Here is a 21,081-nt window from a genome sequence, read left to right as displayed (position 1 = left end):
TCTGCTCTGCTGTAATGGCGCCCACAGCATGAGAAGAAGCAGGAAGCAGTGTACAGGCGCGCTCAGGTCCCGCTCTGAGCTAAGCCCCGCCCCTTGTAATGGCATCCGGGTTATGCTAATATTTATACTGGTGCCTGGTAACCCTTTAATAAGGGTTGACCCACATAGCGGTATATGCCCTGGTGGTCCAGTGGCAATGCCTGGCATCCAGTCAGTCTGCGTGGCTGCAGTGTTAAAACAGCTGCGCGCGATCCCTGTGCAGGGCCACCGCGCTGCCATCGCCATTATGCCGCACATAAAACCGGCGTACCCCACTGAGGGGACCCGGTTATTACTCACCACCGACATTTTCAGGCTGAGCCAGGGGTGTGCGGCAGCTGGGGGTGTGCTCGCTGCGGCGCAATGCCTGCGGTAACAGCACCCTCTCAGGTCGGTGGACCTGCAGCAGGGATCAGCTCGGTTCCTTGAAAGGCCTGCAGCAGTCCCTTCCCCCGGCTTCCCTCGTCGCATGGAAGCTGTTAAGCCCAAACAGCAACCCGAAAATAACAAACTAAAAGAAATTGAAGAAAAACTCTCTGGAGCTCCAGGAGTGTGCATCCTCTCCTGAGGGCACATTTTCTAAAACTGGCTAGTAAGGGGAAGTAGAGGGGAGGAGCCAGCACACCCTGGTTGAAGAAAATGTTATGTGCCTGTCTCCTGTCAGATACCCTCTATTCCCAAGGTTATAAGACCTCAGTACCCCATACTGAATGAAAGTGAAATATATATTTATGAAATAGAGTAGCTCTCATAGCCTTTGGAACGGCCCTCTACTCAGGATGTTTAACAGCACAATGTACCCTGGCCTCCTTGCTTAGAGATTATGCACCTGGAGGGAGAACTCTGATGTAGACAACAGGTGACCCTGACCTAGGATGAGCTTTAGCGCTGAAACGCAAATACGTTCCAGCTGAGACTCTACAGCAGTAAGTCACTGATATTTTACACATCAAATTCGTGTTATGAAAAGTACAAAGTTGTTAAAAATACATAAATGTAGAATCTATGTATGTTAGCATATCTGAATGTAAGAAAGTAGAATAAATCAAAAACATTCCTTTCTTAAACAAAAAATCCCAACAACATTTTCACATGGAACATTACATACTTTTTGGTTGGCCAAATCAGAAAGTTCAACAAATCCTTTCAGTTTCAGATCACAGTCGCTCATTAGCTTCCACTGGTCTCCTTCGATCCCTACACCAACTTTCTTTATGGTCACATCTTCTAGCAACCTCTTAAGACCCTTTGGAAAACCTAAGCATAATAATAATACACACATCTAATTATGGTCTATAAACGTCTGATGAATACAGTGTTTGTAAATAATTCAAGAAACCGGTCCACATGCTCAACACACACAGGGCCTAACAATAAGCTAAACGCAACTTCATATGCAGACACTTAGCAACGGGTGACACACTGCAGCACACTTGGTGTAATGGTAAGCATTACTGTTGAGCCTTAAGCACTGAGGTCATGTGTTAGATGCCCACCACAGCCCTGTGTGGAGTTTGTATATTCTTCTTGTGCTGGTGTAGGCTTACTCTCCCACCTCAAAACGTGTGTGTGTGTGTGTGTGTGTGTGTGTGTGTGTGTGTGTGTGTGTGTGTATATATATAATATAGAGTTCCACATGGGCCTAATGTGAAAGGTCAACCACTTTCTGTAAAGCGCTGCAAATGGCTAACTACTCTCTGTGTACTCTCTATAAATAACAAATAATAATGTGGAAGCACCAGGGGCTGCATAGGTATTTTCAAACATATGCATGATTCGGAGTTGCATGCATATCAACCATTTCCTTGCAACCAAATGGACATTTGTTGGTGGCAACTGAGTGACAACAACTGAAGGCATGCAAGTGTGTATTGTGGGTGTGTCAAGGTGCATTATGGGTGTGTAGAAAGCATTATATATGCATTCTGGATGCCAAAATCAGTAGCATAACCTTCTTTTAGCATGATCTAGAGCAGTGGTTCTCAACCTTGGTCCCCAAATACCCCCAAACAGTGCACATTTTTCAGGTCCCAACAGAGAATCACAAGTAAAATAAGTAGCTATACCTGTGAATCTTTTAAAAATGTGTCAGTAAATAATGAGTACACCTGTACCCCTGCCGGGTGACCTAGAAATACATCAACTGTTGGGGGTCCTTGAGGACCGTGGTTGTGAACCACTGGTCTAGAATATGTGTAAGTCCTGCTGAGGAGAATAACGAGGTCTACTCTTGCACAAGGAAGAGCACTGCAGTGAAATCATGTAGATGCACGCACTTTAGAACAGAGCTCTTGGACTTAATCCTCTGCTAATCACCTACTGTATTGTTCTATGTATTGCATTGCAGCTGAGAACAATAGGCCTTGGTGAGCCATGGCACACCATGGCTAACCAGAGAAAGCTAGTTGAAGAAGGCTCCATCTGTAAGTGTAGTCAAATTAGCATTCAGTATATATTTAATCTGCAATGGGCGTTGCATTTGCATTACAAACCACTTAAGGCCCATACACACTAGAAGATTTTCATTTCAAAGGACTTTGCCAAAATCTTTGAAAGATATATGTGTCACCAAAGTAGTGCGTACACACTGCGCTATTTTCCCAAAGAGCAAGAGATTTTCAGGAGGTGAAAGACTTTGCTGAAAATCTTTCATATAAAAGGCTATTTACATAATGGGCTGAGTTTGAATTCCAAGGGTGGAGGGGGAGGTGGGCACTGACGACTCAGAATGGCTGGGGAACACCTGCATTTTCTGGTGAACTCCCAGAAAATGGTAATGGCATGCCCCAAAATGTCTGTCTGCTGTCAATAAGACCGCAAACGACCAGGGATCACAGGCGTTTGACAGTGGCGGCGGTAACACATATATTGCTGATGCAGACCAGCAATGCATGTGTTACCCCCATAACATAATGTACGTTGGGGGGCAGTGGTGGCGGTAACATAGACAGTGCCGGCCATACATTAGCGCCTCATATTTTATTAATAAACATTGGTGGGCAGGGCTAACAGAAATATATACATTGCTGGCATGTGCCAGCAATGTATATATTACCAGCTAATATATATTCATTGGTGGGCAGAGCTACCAGAAATATATACATTGCTGGCATGTGCCAGCAATGTATATATTAACAGCTAATATATATTCATTGGTGGGTAGGGCTACCAGAAATATATACATTGCTGGCATGTGCCAGCAATGTATATATTACCAGCTAAATCAATAGTGCTGCTGCGGGCAGGGGAGTTGGAGACTGGACAGGCAGGCGGGCGGGCAGCTTTTTCTCCCTGCTCCATGTATATACAGAGCAGGGGGAGCAGGTCAGGAGCTGGCGTACTGACAGGGGGACTCGGAGCTGCTGCAGACGACGGGCGGCCGTGAGTATGCGGTGCAGGGGGAGCCGGGGAGGGAGAGGGGAACCAGAGGTGCTGGCGCTGCTGCGGATGGGGGCGGGTGACGGCGGCGGCTTTTACCTCCCTGATCCGTGCAGTGCTATAGGGAGCAGGGGGAGTGAGCAGCACTTCAGGGGGAGGGAGAAAGGGAGGCAGCGGGGCGGTCTGCCGGGCTCAAAGTCGATAATCTTTCAGCCCGGCAGCCGTGAGGGGCGTACACACACAGAGATGATGGCTGAATAAACCAGCCATCATCTCTGGCATGCTGGTTAAACCAGCAGACTAGAGATTTTGCTAGCGATGATGCGGGAGCGCGCATCATCGCTAGTCTACCATCGGTGGCCTATACACACTGGGCGATTTTCAGCTGAAAATCGCTCAAAACGGCCAAAATGAGCGATTTTTCAGCTGAAAATCATCTAGTGTGTATGGGCCTTAAGAGTCAGGCCAAGACTTTTAACCCTAGTACCTGTACACATAGATGTTCTATTATGTGAAACAAAGTATGGCAAAATGCGGGCGTTTGCTACCATACTAGAGTGTAATATTATTATATGAAGAGGAAGATAACGAAAAAAATGTTTGGACTGCATCTCATATTATAAAGGCAATACAAATATAGAAAAGCAGTAACAGTGGATTCGAAAATGCGCAGCTCTGCTTTATCCCTGCTAAACTTCAGCACATTAGAGTAGGACAGGGGAAAACAAATGTTTATTATACTGTATGTAGTTTTCTGTACTAATGCTGTACAGAAATACGGAAAATTTAATCTGCAGACTGTAAGAATGCAAGCAGGGTGATGAGGTGTTACAGGCAGGGGGACTGGGCGCCATTCGATCAGTGCTGGAAGTACAAGTAAATAATTTAGCATTATGATAATTAATAATTGAACTCCTTATAATTGCTCTTCTTATATGTTACAATATGAGCAATTCATATCTACAAGCAGCCAATTACAAATGGCAATAAAAGATCTCAGTCTAAAGGTGCATACACATGGGGCAATATGATCACTGGCAATATATTGCTCAGTGTCCCGTTTTCAACTGCGACCAGAGATGGTCGCTGATGAAAATGACACACTGCCGGGAGAGGAGGCCGGGGAAGTCGCTGGTCAGAGGAGCATGCAACTACTTGTGTAGTTTCACGGCGCCACTAAATTGCATGCGATTTGCATGCGATTTAGTACCTGTTCATAACACAACTATCCACTACAGCATGGAGTTGAAGCGTGGCGAGCTTAGCGTGCCCCGCGAGGGGACACATCTTACTTGAAATGTATTCCCCGGACTCAGAGAATACAGGTCAAGTAATCCGTGTCCCATCGCAACGCTTCGGCGTCGGTGGCTCGCCACGCTATATAAAATCAACTCCATGTCGGAGTGGATAGTGGCATCCAGCCGCTCCCCAGGGGTCCCCGCCGCCTGCCCGCACCCCCCCTAACTCTGTCCATCTCCCTGAGGCGGAGACGGACAGGGTTCCCGTCACCCCGCCGACGGAGATTGAGATGCGCATGCGCATCTCAGTCAGATGGTGAGGCAGGCTGCTGGCGGATCGCCAGCGCTGACGTTCTGGAGATTCGCCAGCAAGGAAGAGGCCTGCCCCATCTGTAAATCGCATGCGATATCGGGTGGCGCCATGAAACTACACAAGTACCAAAAATAATCCCTTAAAATATTATTTTCCTCTCTTTACTAATTAAAACTAGTGGTGAGCGAATTTGGTTTTACTTGGATCTTTTCACCAAATTATCACAATTTCGGATTTTTCCAATTAGTTATTGGCTGTCAGGTGTTTTGGATAGCTAGCCAATAAGATCCTGTTTTGAGATCGAAGTAAAACTGAGCTCACTCAGCTCTAATTAAAAAGAAACCTTTTTTTGGTACAATTTTTTTTTAAGTGGAACATAAGCTTCACAATATTTATCATATTCAACAGGTATATTGCATTGCAAAAAGGGACAACTGCAATTAAAAATGAGTGAAGTATGACTGAACAGTTTTTTAGACATGGGAAAGAAATTTCTAATACAAACAGTAATACTTGTATAAGAAATATGAGTAACATCAAACAACGATCACATATTTAGTATATGGACTAAAGCATTCTGGTTATTTAGACATACAACTTTGAAAAAAAAATTATTTCTAAAAGCAGTATTTCTTGATCATTTTATATTAAAAACACCCACCTGTCATAGAGGAAATGTGAAATAAGTAGCACTGCTTTTCTGAAATGCATACTTGGATGAGAGCAACCTTCCCAGTTTTGCCCTTTAAGTAAACAGGGGGCCATTCAATGTCAAATCCAACTGCTTCTCCTTCTTGGAGTCCCTCTCTAAAATAATAAAGTATGTAACTCTTAATTACAAATGCACTTTAAGTTTATTAATTAACCAGAACTTTAAAATCAAACCAACAATGCTACAATCCAACCAAACCGCAACAAAAATTATATGTGGCAGGTGCCATCCCAGCTGTGTCGAGTTGTGGAACCATAATAGATACAGCACCTGACACTAAGGGGCATGAGGAAAGTATACATGCTATTACTACCATCAAAAGCCACATAACTAAAGTACAACTAGAAACATTATGTTATTTGAAAGGGCTCACCTGATCATCTCAGACAAGAAAGAGCAGTCATTCGCTTCATAGCTATAGACAATGGAGCCACCAAATTCCAAAAATGGGAGATTGTCTTCAAAGAGGTTAATTGTGCGCCCAGGCTTCTAATATATAAAGGAAAATCCTGACTTGAGCATAATTGAAACAAACAAGCTAGCAGAATGTCACAATATATAAATGAAATCTTTACCAAAAGCTTACCAATAAATGTATGTATACCCCACATGGTACCAATGCAGCATGGAAGAAGTCTGAGTTGGGAAAAGGGGCTACAGTAGTTTATTATTTCATTCATTGAAGAGCAGGACATTGGCCTATTACCAATTATATACTGCTCTAGACCACTCTAGACTCCTTTACATCCCTATGCTGCTCTTCATCCCTCTACACCACTATTTAGTGGCTGTGAGGGAGTTGGTATCCAGGACTCTGTGGTCCTATGAGTATTTATGCAAGCCGGTCACCTGTTTCTAACAGAAAATTAAGTTAATTGCAACAGCTGGAGCTAAAAAAAAACAATGGCTGGTATAGTACATACATTTATATTGGTACTTGTGGAGTATCACGGCTCCCATCGTATGCCATATGTAGTGGCATACGATGCGATACGATTTTTACAGATTTTTGAGAATTTGTGCTCAAAAATCGTATGCCATCGCATCCCCATCGTATGGCATCGTATGCCATATGTAGTGGCATACGATGCGATACAATTTTTACCGATTTTTGCTCAAAAATCGTATGCGATCGCATCGGATGCGATGGCACCCGATTTTGCACTGAAATGCATCAGAATGCATTGAAATGTGTATTAAACTAGTGAAATGCCCCCAAATGCCATTTTTCATAGTGCACCACCCCCACTATCAACGCCAACCCGAAGCGTGGCGAGCGCAGCGAGCCCGCAAGGGGCGGCGGTACGCGTCCTACGACCTTTTCATACCCCCACTATCCACGTCGGCGTGGAGTTGAGAATAGAATAGTGTGGCGAGCGCAGCGAGCCGCCGAGCCTGAAGCGTGGCGAGCCCCGCGAGGGGACGCGGATACCTGTGAAGCCCGCGAGGGGACGCGTATAGCTGTGAAGGTATCCACGTCCCTGCGCGGGGCTTGCTGCGCTCGCCACACTATTCTATTCTCAACTCCACGCCGACGTGGATAGTGGGGGTATGAAAAGGTTGCCACGCTTCGGGTTGACGTTGATAGTGGGGGTGGTGCACTATGAAAAATGGCATTTGGGGGCATTTCACAAGTTTAATACACATTTCAATGCATTCTGATGCATTTCAGTGCAAAATCGGGTGCGATCGCATCGCATGCGATTTGATCGCATGCGATGCGATTTTTAGCATACAATCAGCATACGATGAAGGTCGTGGGAGCTGTGATACTCCACAAGTACCTTTATATTTAATCCAAACACCATATTAAATTCATTTTAAATACAAATACAGTGTATGTTTTTATACCTTTAGAACAAACCACCACATTTCTTTATAAATGACAACCCAACCTCACCAATATAATGCACCCCAGCATATTATACTGTAAATAATGCCCCACCATTACCAATAGTCCCCTACTTGTGTATTATACTGTAACACACACACACACACTGGGGGAAATTTACTAAAATGGGAGTTATATTTCACATGGGATGTTGCTATGGACTACTAATCCGAATCTACTTATTTATCACCTTCTAGAACAGTGGTTCTCAAACTCGGTCCTCATGACCCCCAACAGTGCACCTTTTCCAGGTCTCCACACAGAATCACAAGTGAAGTTATTAGCTCCACCTGTGGATCTTTTAAATTGTGCCAGTGAATGATGAGTAAACCTGCAGGGTGACCTGGAAAATGTGAACTGTTGGGGGGTTTTGAGGACCGAGGTTGAGAACCACTGTTCTAGGAGAGAATAGATGACGACTGGTTGGTTGCTCATTGCAACATCCCATGTGAAATAGAACTCACATCTTAGTAAAAATTGTCCCCACTGTATTAGAAAGTACACACTCCTATGTAGAATTAGTTACCATGTGCTCAGGTCTCTTAGTGTCAGCTGATGGAGGAAGCCGAACAGCCATGAAGGATGAGGACGAGCTGAGCCTTAAGAAGCAGGGAGGAGGGGTGAAAAAATAGGAAAGGAGGGGGAACAGAGAAGCAGACAGGTCAGATGAGGGATGCTTGAGGAGAGAAAGAGGAGGAGGGGGAGGAGCTACAGAGCAGACAGGTGAGAGGAGAGGGACTATGGGATGGAACAGAGACAGTGGAGGAGTAAAGAGAGAAGGGGCGGAACAAGAAAATAAAAGTAGCTCAATGGAGACTAGTCCTAGCGGAGGGACCAGTTGCCAGGAAGAGCAGGCAATGAAATTAATGTAGGGTTGTAACGCTGGGTACAGTTATGACACTACCTCACTAACCCCTTAGGCCACTGCAGAACATTAGTAAAGGGTGCTATGGTTGTCATTACATGCCGTTGTCCCAATACGCCACTGCTGGCCACTGTAAAGCTCAGCTGGCTCTAGGCTTAAATGCCCCAAGGCAATTCAAATGATCTAGGCATTTGGCTAAATTTACCTGATCATCATGGCTATTAGGGAGGATCAAGGTATTCACCATAGACTTTGCAAAAGAAGCAAAGCATCCCTAACTTCCAATTTTGGCTTCAGTTCTAAATCACCTTTAATTGGATTCTCATGTGTTTTTCAGAGTACACAAAATTGCACCAAATATTATGGATTGGACTGAAAAAGATGAAATCAGTAGTGTATCTCTAGTGAAGATAAACCCAAAGGCGAGAATAAAATAAGCTAGTGTGCATCATTCATGCATCATTCAATGGAAGGTGAACTATTTGATGTGATGATATAAACCTAGAAGATTATTTTACACATTGCAACACTGATATAGGGCTTAAACTTGCATGGGTTGTTAATCTGAAAAGTTGCAGTTGACTGAGAAAACACCCCATGTCACTACCCCCAAAAGCCGAGTTTCTGTCACTTAAATTGCAGCTACATTGCATTTACAATCCATTCACAATTTCAGTCACCGATTCCCCTCATGCATAGTAATTTAATAATCACTCGATTTTAAACTTCTCTATTGAGTGATTCATGCTGAATAAGCACTTCCCAAATTAAACCGAAAAGGAATGCATCTCTCACTTTATGGAAGTGAGAGATTTATACCTTATTGTTTGCATATTCTCAATAACCTATTTTAAAGTGTAAAGAAAACTTGGTACTGCTTTCCTAGCACGGCGCCCGTCTCATTGATTGTATGCCTTAAGTTTAAGGTACTTAAGGCATACAATCAATGCGATGGACCCGATTTTTTAATCTCATGGATCTTATGCATCCATAAGATGCATGAGATCCATGAGATAAAAAATCGTGAGCCCCCAATAACCATTGTTAACGCCACCAGCACTATCAACACCAACCCAAAGCGTGGCGAGCGCAGCAAGCCCGCAAGGGGCGGCGGTACGCGTCCTCCGACCTTTTCATACCCCCACTATCCACGTCGGCATGGAGTTGATTTTATATAGTGTGGCGAGCGCAGCGAGCCACCGAGCCCAAAGCGTGGCGAGCCCCACGAGGGGACGCGGACTACTTTACATGTATTCCGCGTCCGCTCGCCACACTATATAAAATAAACTCCACGCTGACGTGGATAGTGGGGGTATGAAAAGGTCGGAGGACGCGTACCGCTGCGCTCGCCACACTTCGGGTTGGCGTCAATAGTAGGGTGGCTTTAACAATGGGGGGGCCATGTCACCCATTAGGGGGGGTTAGTAATTAAAATTGGGGTTTTGGGGCCTTTTTACATTGATTCCAATGTAAAAATCTCGTCGATTGCATCATCTCATGCATCTTATGCCGCACAAACACACAAGATGCATGAGATGCATGAGATGCTTGCAATGTAAAAATCCTGTCAATCTCGTCGATCACGTCGATTGCATCATCTCATGCATCTTATGCCGCACAAACACATAAGATGCACGAGATGCTTGAGATATCAGCCCCATACATACAATCTAGATCGTGGGCGCCGTGCTAGGAAAGCAGTACCGAAAAAAAATATAAAGTACTTTGTGAAATAAATATACACAGGAAATCATAGATGCGCTCACCTATGTCATAATTAAAAAGAAACCTTTACTACAATTTCACAACGCTGTTAACCCCGTGAGTGGTGGTTTTGCTGGGGCAGGACAAACCTGCCAGGGCAGGTTTGTCCTGCCCCAGCAAAACCCACCACAGACCATTAGGAGCTGACTGCCGATGGCCGCCGGACCCTGTCCCTGAGCCTCCTGAAAGAACAACAGAAGGAGCACTCAGGGACGCAACAGGTAGGTAGCCACGGCGTCTAACAAAATAAAGTCTTATAGTGTGTATCCAGCTAAAGCTTTTCATCCTGATTTTATTACATTTTTTAATTTTATTATTTTTTATTTTGTGCTTCATACACTACATTATTATTCAAGGGACTTGAGTGATAAGATTGTAACAGGGACATTGACAATTGATAATTTAGCACTGTATCCCATCCTTCACATACTAAAGCCTTGGCCATCAATCCAGGGTATTCAAGTCAGATAATATTCAACTTTTGACAACCTTCTCCAAATTCTTTGACTTGTATATTAAGACAAAATTTGTTCTTATGGCAGCACTTCTGGGCTTGTAATTAACACTAATAATTACGTGGGAATACTCCCCTTGTACTGGGTATTTGGTTCCTTGATGGAGTCATGCAGTTCCATTGTAAACTCCTTCATCTTTTCTAACTTATCTAATGGAATGGAAGTAGCGCTTAAACTATTATAAAAGTATTTTTAAATAACAACAGCAGTATAGTCTGAAAAAAATATAGGTACATTTTTTTGATAAAACATTAAAAATTGCTATTTAATACCTTCCGGTAAATCCTTTTCTCAAAGTCCATATGGTATACTGGGGTCTCAATACGATGGGGAATAGAGGATCCTCTGCAGGAGACAGGCGCATAAAACTTTCTTCAGAACGGGTGTACAGGCTCCTCCCATCTATGTCCCCACCCACAAACCAGTTAAGGAAAACTGTGCCCGGAGGAGGATCAACGTATGTGAGAAAAGGATATGTGATACATGATATGTGGTGAGATTCATACCAGCACACCCCAAACAACAATAAGAACTGGTGACCTAACTGGTTAACCTTTTATTGTATTATATTAGTAAACAAAGTCACAACATTGGTTAAACAATGTCACTCAAACTCAGGTGACAACCAGATGCAGTAAGAACCGGTAGATTTCCCAGCCGTAGCTTTTGAAATCAACTCATCTTGGAGTCTACATCCGTGACCCACTGACGCAACAACAGAGCCCTGCATGCTGACATGAAAAAAACTCTCTGGAGCTCCAGAAGTGTTCATCCTCTCCTGACGACACATTTTTCTAAACTGGCTTCTAGGTGGGGATGTAGAGGGGAGGAGCCAGTACAACAGTTCTGAAGAAAGTTTTATGTGCCTGTCTACTGTGGAGGACCCTCTATTCCCCATCGTATTGAGACCCCAGTAACCCATATGGATGATGGAGAAAGAAGTATACAGTAACTATGAATTGCTTGATTAGAGCAGCATAATGTCATGTTAGGGCAGGGGTCCTCAAACTATTTTGCTCTGAGACCCAATCAAACAATAAAAATAATTACAGGACCCCAGCAAGTTACTGCAGAAGGTCATCACGTCACATGTGTAGTCAGCTAACAGCAAACGCATGGCAGGATTGTGGAGCCACAAAATAATGTGAGGAGCAAGGAAAATAGACTATTCAACAGATTTTTCAGACTCCTTTAATCACTGGATTAGAAAAGTCATCAGCCTTATGATCAGCAACATAGAATTGCGACCCCATGCTGAGACAGTTTGAGAACCGCTGCGTTAGGGAAATCAGTTGTTTTTCAAATGAAATACAGTCTGTCAAGCCAAAGGCTTGGTTGGAACCATAAGCCACGGGTGTAAGGGTTGACCCAATAGAGGACTCTGGGAACTTGGAAGCATGAACCAGAATATGGTAATTGGTAGGATTGCCCGAGAACTTGACCAGAATACAGGAAGCAGGTAAGTATAATACAAAGTATTCGTAAATACAAAGCCTAATATTTAATCTTGGAGCATCCACACTATTGTGAGGACCTATTGTATACCAACGGTCCACAAGAACGCCTCTAGCAGTGAGATCAAATCTATTACCAAGTACCCAGAATTCTCTATTTACACACCTATTTAAATTCCATCAATGATCATCATTAAAAATTCTTTATCAGAGGGACTGTGTGTGCTATTGAAAAACAACTGTGATTACCCTAACGTGAAATTATGCTGCTCTAACCAAGCAATTTATATTTATTCTTATTTTTAATATGTTTTATCAATAGATGAACATTATATATATTTTTTCAGACTATCCCACTGTTGTTATTTAAAAATACTTTTATAATAGGATAAGAGCTGCTTCCATTGGTTTCTTTCTGTTGTATGACCTGGGGGCATGGACTTTATCCCCTCCCTATGAAGCAACCTTTAGAGAAACGACCCTCTCAAGTGCCTAAATATACCAGTGATAAATGTCCTTTATTATTCAGGAGTTAGTCTTCTTAAAAACCTGACTGATCTCTATAAACAAAATGTCACTCTTGCAATTAGGGATATGGTGGTTGAACTTAGGGTATGAGACCATCTTACTCTTTCATATATTGGTAGAGCCAAATGAACAAATGTCCTCAAATTACTGTATTTGCTACACATTCTTCTTCACATTCACACTTTTATTCTATTTTTTTTTAATGGGAAACTGCTCTGTACAGGTTTCTAGAAACTGTCAATCTAGATCAATTGCGGGCATTAACTTAACCAACATCACTAAAATCTAACTACACTTTTCAGATTTTCCCATCAGATATTTGAAGGACTAGCTACATGGGACTAATCTTATATGCCATACATCCCTTGAGTCACAGTTCCTGGAAAATCCAACCACAGATTGTTTTTTACACAAGGAAGGATTGTTTCAGTCCTCAATGTAAGCAAAGCAGGAGGCTGCTGATTGGGTACTTAATTATGGTTGCTATAATTTCTTGCTGGAGGTCTGGAACCAGAAGTGACCAAATCATAATTTTAATGTTTCTAAGCATTTTTTGTATTTTAGTTATGTAAAACATGTTGCATTATGTAATATTTACATATTTTATAAACATTTCTTTCTTTGAAACTCACCACATGTGGCCAGCAACAACATCACCTTATAAAAGATGATCCTGTTGAAATGCATTGGAGGTGACACAAGTTGCTTCTGGCTGTGAGACGTAAGGAGCCAAATGCAAGTGTACAAGTTTTTGTGAGAGTACAAACTCACGCCAACTTGCTGCAATTATGATAAGTTTGTACCGCAACTCGCGCTATGTTATCACAAGGTATGAATTTGTCATAGGATTCTGTGTTTAAAGGCAAAAAGAACATAAAAGCATAACCAGGCTGGCTATTACATTTCACCCTGAGTGTGCAGAGAATCTGAATCCTGAAAGGATCCCAGAAAGGGTGTCCGGGCTCTTCAAAAGAAATCATATAAGCTGCATTTCACATGGTTTCTAATACCTACCTATGATATATTCCACAATGAATACATTTTCTGTACTTTATAAAGCTACTTTATGTTGTTCTTTTTTTTAGGACAAACCATGGCTTTGTGTTGGTAAGATTAATGTATTCCTGCTTGGAAAATGTTTAAAGGCCTCATATATTTAGATGGAAAGGATGCTGAGACTTCAAGAGGAAGTTTGGACTTGTGACAGACTGTTATTGCATCTGACATATAGATCGTGGCAGGTGCTCAATTAGTTTAGTAATACCATCCAGGTGCATGTAAAGGAGGGGTAATACTGAGTAAGTAAAAAATCCATTGTTTCCCTCAGCTCACTGAATGGAATTAGTAACCAGTCTAGAACACTGCATGATAATAAAATTCTGAGATATTGGTTACATATATTTTGCACAAAATTATGTGTAAGCCCCCAAGCCAACATCAAGGCTTCTCTGTATTATGGGGGTCCCTAGCGCTATATCTAGGTGCAGGGTGTATTGGGCATACACATAATTTTTGCGCAAAATACATGTAACCAATATCTATGAATTCTATTATCATGTAGTCTTCTAGACTGGTTACTAATACCATTCAGTGAGCTGGGGGAAACCATGGATTTTTTACTTACTCAGTATTACCCCTCCTTTACATGCACCTGGATGGTATTACTATGGAAACCATGGATTTTGTTATTGAATCTAGAATATCCTCACAGTGGCGTACAGAATTTTTTTACTTTTATAGTGTATATCACCCTACAGTGGCCTGATTTACTAGGACAGTCTACCATATTTCTATTGTATTACAATTAGTGCTCTGGTGTATATTACCTTGGTGATAACTAATTCAGTGACCTATTGTCCAATGGTCTATACTGCTGGCTACTTTATTATATTATTTTAGTTTATTTCTCCAGTCATTTCATCACTTAGCTGGATCTTTACACAATATACTGCCATTCACTGTTGCAAATGGTATTTTGAAGCAGTTATGATGGAACGTATGTAGAAATCCATACTGCAGTAGGTAAAGTAACAACTGTATAATATTAAACAGCATTCAAAAATAATTCCAGGGTAGACATCTTCAAATTAATTCCACTGTAAAATGATTCACTCATCCACAGAATTACAATAATGATCACTTGTACACGTTTCACGTGTACGCTCCCTGTGAAATGCATTCAAGTGGTTTGTAGTTCTTTTTTTATTTAACACTTTTATTTATTATCATTAATTTCTCTTTAAATCCACCTGCACTAGACTACACCATAGGTTAACACATTAAAAATGACTAAAACAGATTCAATTAATGAGGAAATGTTATTGCTGGCAAAAAGGAGCAGAGCATCTCCTAATGTTCAGCTATGCACATTAGAAATGGCAGTTCCAGTACACCTCTATGGCGTGAGAGGAAAAACCTGCAATGTCTGTTGCTGAGATGTGCTGCTCTGCAACAGCACATCACGTCTGAATGGCACAACTGATTTCCTCCCTAAACATTATGAGCTCACGAAATTTGAGATCTATTTTTTTATTTCATTTTTTTTTAAACAAAATAAATTAAAAGATCTTTAATTTAATTAGATATTTTTTCTAATGGGTTTTAAGTAATAGATAATTAAAATGATAATTGAGAAATGACCAAACACAACTATTAAAAAAAGAAATTAAATGATTTGTCCACATTTTGACAATATATGCTCGAACACAGTGACCCTGTAACAGAGACTACCTATTACTCAGTCTCTGCAGTTCTTGAACAGTACATTTGAAACCATATTTAATGAAGGGAGCTGGGCAAACTGCTTCTTCATTTTTTATATTTTTTTAAGAGCTGCAAAACACAGTAATAAAGTACATAAAATTGGCTAAATGTTTTTGTGGAGCCAACCTCCATTACTTTAAAGTAAAGCTTTTGAAAAAAAAAAACTTAAGCGCTAAACTCTGCCCTACTGCTGCTTGTCCCTCAAAAATAGTTCAACTTCAAACTATAGGACAAGAAACATTTGGAAAAGTTTGAGGGTCTCTTACAGCGCTACTCCTTAGGTTTAGACATAACTTAATGTCTCAAAATAGTCCCAAATAACCATTCAATTTCCAATTGATGAAAGACCAAGTCATCTTTGTTTTTAAAAGGATATTTGCATATATCACTTAGTATGTCCAGAAAAAAATGCAAAAAAACACATACGAATAAAATATCAAAATTAAAAAAAAAGCATTAAATATATTATACAAATGATGTCACTTTTCAGACATAAATATAGATATAAACCACCTGACCTTTTGGTGTACCTCAAATAGTAAAATGATGGTACTTATGTATTATCTGGACTCCCATGTTAAATGCACCCCATTTTTTCATACCCCTACTATCCAACTACGCATGGAGTTGATTTTATATAGTGTGGCGAGCGCAGCGAGCCACCGTGCCCGAAGCGTGGTGAGCGCAGCGAGCCCCACGAGGGGACGCGGTCTCATAAGAAAAATGGGAGTCCAGATATTACATAAGTACCAAAATGATTATTAGGGATTAGATGTAGTTCCCGGGTATCCCCAAAAATCTGCCACTGCAGCCATATGGACCTCTCACCCTCTGCCGGGTGACTGATCTTTTAAATCAGGCAGATGCACTGCCACCGTCGCTGCCCGCGTCTCACTGTCTCTGTATCACACAGAAAGAAGACGATCCCTGCCCAGAAATCTGTCCTGCCACCATGGTCGTGTGGACCTCTCGCCCTCTGCCAGAGACTGATCTATAGTCGGGCAGCTGTACCGCTGCCCACGCCTCCGTTTCTGTGTGCTCTACCCTGCTCTCCTAGACTCTGCCACTGGTAAAGTTCCGAGCTGCGGTATTACCCAGCTCCTACGTCTATCTGCACTACAGTGTGTCTTCCAGCCAGGGACATGGGGAGGCATCACTGGGTAGCGCACACGGTCCTAGTATGACTGAGGACTCAGTGTTACGCCCCACTTGTATGCAGGTTGGTGTGCGCGATCCCAAACAGCTGAATCAGCTGTACGCTACTCCCGCACCTGTTCAAGTTCAGAAAAATGAGGCCACTTGGGTAAGCATAAATAAACTGCTTCAGATTATCAGTAAGAGTGCTAGTTAACACATTTGGTTTACTCTCAACAGCTCACATCGCGAGTAAATGTGGCTGACGCTGGCTGCGCTTACGCTACTGCCGAATGTGCAGGTTTTGGTTCAGGCACAGAAGGGCCTCAGCAAGGATGTACAAGTCTACCACTTGAAGCGAACGTGTGGGGAAGTTCAGGTGTCATTACGGAGTTTACACACCATTGCAATGGGAACTCACATCCTCTGTAAGCTATTCAAAACCAATAGGATTATCCCTTAAACTGCTAATTCTTACTAATACAACATTCTCTGTATTTTCTCTTTCCCTCCTAATTGAATACTTGTCAGTGTCCTCATTGTTTGGAGGATAGCGGAAACAGATCTATTTTTCAGTGGTGGTGAGTTCTGTACAGCCAGAAGCATTGCCTTGGGAGCATGTCTGTGGTCCGGGCCCTCTGCAGACATATCCTCTCTAGCTGCGGTTTGCGGGGACTGTGTGGGAGGTGTCGGAGGTGCTGGCTGTTAGAATTACAACAGAAGCATGTCAGTTCTTCTGCAGACATGTCTCATCACCAATGGGGACAGGTCCTCTGCTGAAATGTCTCCTTAATTCTCCAGTGAGGACACTGAAAAGTGTTCAATTAGGAAGAAGATACAAAAATGTGGTACATTAGTATCAGGTCACGAAAACATTACATTAGTAGGAAGTAGCCATTGAAGTGTTAACATATTACTTAATATCATGGACCTGTTTATTGCTGTCCTGGAGTAGTTCAGACATGCCTACCCTCCCGCATTCAGAAGTGGGGTCCCGACTTTTATATCAGCCTCCTGCTACCCCGCTAACATCCAAACTGGCCACTGTGGGGTTGTGGGGAGCGGTGGCTGAGCTGCTGTCACAGTGAGGAAGTCTGTGGATGGGAGGAGCTGGAAAGTCAGTCAGCAGCCAGGGCTTCACTGAGGTTGGCCCCACCCACCACACTCTGCATCAATCCTGCTCCTGTGTTACCGGCTGCCCTATGCTGCTTCCCCCTCACCACACTGCAGGGTCCCTGCACTCCCCTGGAAGGAGCAACGCAGCCAGGTGAGTGCTGTGTGTACTGGGGAGGGGGCTGTAATATGGGAGGAATAAATGTGTGTGCACTATGGGCCTGATTCAGACCTGTTGACTAGGCTGCTTATATTCGCAGCCTAGTGAGCATTTAAATGCCACCGGCTGCCCCGCCAAACACCTGCCCCCTGATGTGCGAATCCCCCTCATTAGCATGCAAGGGGATGTGTAAGCTTACACACCCACTCACATCAGTCGCTCACCATCTAATTTTTTTTTTCCCCTTCACAGATAAAACTCAGTCAAAACTGACTTTTATCCTGGCAGGAGATGGCGGAGTACGAGGCAGGAGCTGACGTCAACTGCCCGACAGTGTTTTTATTGATGCACATAAAACACTTGGCATTCCACTGTTGCTGCCCCATGCCTTCTTATACTGGAGCATACGCCCAGGCGAGTGTGAAAGGAGCGTTCGCCCAGGAGCACCTGGAATCTCCCTGAAACTAATTTTCAAAAGTAGCTAATTATGGAGTAGTTTAGCTATACTAACCCAGGTCCTGAACCTGTACCATTTAAATAAATGTGTACTTGCCTTTGTGGTCTCACTTGTGCCGCATGCATTCTGATCTGACATCCAGACAGGAAGCTTCCGGACTTCACCAGTCATTTTAGAAGTTAGATAATAGCCGGAATTGCAAAGTTTTAATATAATATCCAATCAGGAATCAATACCTTTAAGAAAAAAGTATGACAGTTTCATCACCAGGATGAACATATATACATACTAGCATATTAATTACTGCAAGTTACACAGGATTAGCTGCAATACAGACGCACAACCCTGTGACAGTTTTCGGGGTTGCCTACCTGACCCTCTCCTTCAGGGACAAAATGCTCTGTTCCTGGGCTTCCCTGGTAATGTATGATTGCCATCACCTGTGGTAAAACACCTTTCTTATTAAATACCTAGCTCACCACAGGTGATGGCAATCATACATTACCAGGGAAGTTCAGGAACAGAGCTGTGCAGCGCCTAGGCAGCCATCAGCGGCGCCACTGGTCGCTGGTGGCTTCAGTTGCCATGAAAATAATATTATTACTGCTGCCTTTGAGCAGCATGATCAAGATGGCGCCACTGATGGCTGCCTAGGAGCTGTGCAGCTCAGCCAAATATGTTCCATGTGTGATAACTGTACTGTCTCTCTGCTTGTATTGTTACCTACCTGGCTGTTTTGGCGACCAGTGGCGCCGCTGATGGCTGCCTAGGCACTGTGCAGCTCGGCGGGTATGTGTTCCCCACATGTAATGTCTTAATGTAATGTATGTAATGCCTTCACCCCCCCCCCCCCCCCCCCCCTTCATCCCTGCTTGATGCTGTACTGTAAATCCACAAAAAATTCCTAGTGTGCGCAAGCATACATGGCCAATAAAGTTGATTCTGATTTTCTCCCTGAAGGAGAGGGTCAGGTAGGCAACCTTGAGTTAAGTACCCACTGCAGCAGTGCTCCTCCATCCATAGCCCATGGTACCTGATACGTAGCCTGGATCTCATGCAACAGGATGCTGCAGGGATGCGGCTAACTGGTGCTACTCGCCACTCGCCGGCGCCTATGACATCGTACACGCTGGATACCCGGCATGTTTCCAGCACTGACACCGGGAGCGCACAACTGTGTGTTCGGCCACCAAGCTGTCCCGCGCTCAGCTGAAGCTTCCAAGGACAAACACTTCCGCCAGCAGTGTAGACGCACTTCTGATTGGTGCTCATTCACCCCGGCATGCCTCACTCCCGCAGACAATTTCCGCTATGTCAAGCCTGTCTCCGGGACCTTGCCATCCATAGGCGGTGACGTAATTCTGCGCCAACGCGCAGATGGAGCAGTCATTCCAGGTCGGCCATGAAAGCGGGCGGAGCGGTCATCTCCAGGCTGCTGCTGCTGCACCGGGGAGCTGGGCGGCCCGCCATGCAAGGCGTGTGACAGTGAGTAGCGCCGTGTCTTTTGGGTGCGGGCAGCGTACGTGTGACAGAGGGGACGGTGCACCCAGCTGTGAGTGTACTCTGCGCTGTAGTGATGGGGGAAGCTGCAAGGTCAGGGGAGGGCTGCTGTAGGATGTGTTGGTCAGGGCATGCACCGGTTTTGCACTGTGCTATATATAGAATTAATCCATCATACGCAGAGCAGACACCTGATTGTATTATGTGGGTCAGTCCTTATTGTCTTATTGCCCCCAATATCTGTGCGACCCATATCCCTGCCCAGGCCACACACACAAACACAAGCGGAGGTGTCATCGTGGTTTTCGTCAGGTAAACATCGCATTCACATCAGCTCCATGGAGAAAGGCCACTTGCAGTAGGACCCCCCAGTGGCAGTGCCCATGGCCCGGAATAACAGCATGTGTTGGAGAGTAGGTAGGTATAAGTATGTGTCTTTGCTGGGTATGTACACAATCCATTGGTTATGCTGCTTTAACTCCTAGGCCATCTCAAGTCCAGTCAACCTTCATCTGGTTATGTGCAAGTTTGCACCTTTACCTGTTAGTAACTCTAGTGTCAGTGTGATGTTTATGTCAAAAGTCGTAGCAGGACCATGGACAGCTTCATTGACTAAATAAAAAAAAATGTCTTGCTTGTTCCACAGATGTCAATGACTTCTTTTTACCGTTATGGTTTCATTGCCTGGTGCAGCTCAACCCAAGGAAGGCACATGCATGGATAAATGCCACTGCTCCTTATAATCTGTTCATTCTATTCTTGCATTTCACACGGTTTAATAAAATAGCCCCATACAGCAATTTTTTCATATACAGTATGTCAATGGGTAAAATTTATGAAAAGTGATGGACTATAAGCGTTTGCTCGAATTAATATTTGGCTCTGCTGAACCTTTAATGTCCATAATTACCACAGGTCATGTCCTTTTGATTTTAAGTATTTTCTGGGATATTTAGTTTAAATGTGAAGTAAGCTAAATGTCCCTGGAAAGCTGTAGTATATGTGACTGAATTATACTATATTGTGCAGGTTCTCAAACTCGGTCCTGAGGGCTGTTTCACACAGTACGGTTCCTGCCGCACGGTGAAATCCCGTACGGTCAGGGAGCCGCGCCGCACTCAGAATTTTATAATGGCAGGGATGGCCACAGCCCGGCAGCCGTCCCTTCCAGTGGGGGGATCCGGCTGCAGCCGTGCGGCCGGGCCGTGGCCGTCCCGTGTGAATGGACACAATAGTGTCCATTCACAACTGCTGAGT

The 21,081-nt window shown here is 43.5% G+C and overlaps 2 protein-coding genes across 3 annotated transcripts in view; one reads left to right on the top strand and one right to left on the bottom strand.

Annotated features, from left to right (window-relative positions):
• WRN (WRN RecQ like helicase) overlaps positions 1 to 19,609 on the bottom strand; it is a 109,012-nt gene extending 89,403 nt beyond the window's left edge. The window contains exons 1-5 of one of the 2 annotated variants that reach the window (XM_083175069.1): positions 19,358 to 19,609; positions 18,421 to 18,560; positions 6,054 to 6,169; positions 5,630 to 5,775; positions 1,148 to 1,296 (exon numbers count right to left, since the gene is read on the bottom strand). In XM_083175069.1, the coding sequence (XP_083031195.1) occupies positions 1,148 to 1,296; positions 5,630 to 5,775; positions 6,054 to 6,169; positions 18,421 to 18,495 (486 nt within the window). In that variant the 5' untranslated portion in view covers positions 18,496 to 18,560; positions 19,358 to 19,609. The remainder of the gene's footprint in view (positions 1 to 1,147; positions 1,297 to 5,629; positions 5,776 to 6,053; positions 6,170 to 18,420; positions 18,561 to 19,357) is intronic. The other variant, XM_083175077.1, reaches the window with a different exon arrangement.
• A 22-nt stretch (positions 19,610 to 19,631) lies between these two features.
• Positions 19,632 to 21,081, top strand: part of PURG (purine rich element binding protein G) — a 32,519-nt gene continuing 31,069 nt past the window's right edge. The window contains exon 1 of the mRNA XM_083175087.1: positions 19,632 to 19,809. The gene's annotated coding sequence lies outside the window, so the exon portion shown is untranslated. The remainder of the gene's footprint in view (positions 19,810 to 21,081) is intronic.

Source organism: Crinia signifera, chromosome 1, assembly GCF_055691185.1.
Source record: "Crinia signifera chromosome 1, ASM5569118v1, whole genome shotgun sequence".
Lineage (NCBI taxonomy): Eukaryota > Metazoa > Chordata > Amphibia > Anura > Myobatrachidae > Crinia > Crinia signifera.
This window is presented reverse-complemented; position numbering and strand designations above follow the sequence as displayed.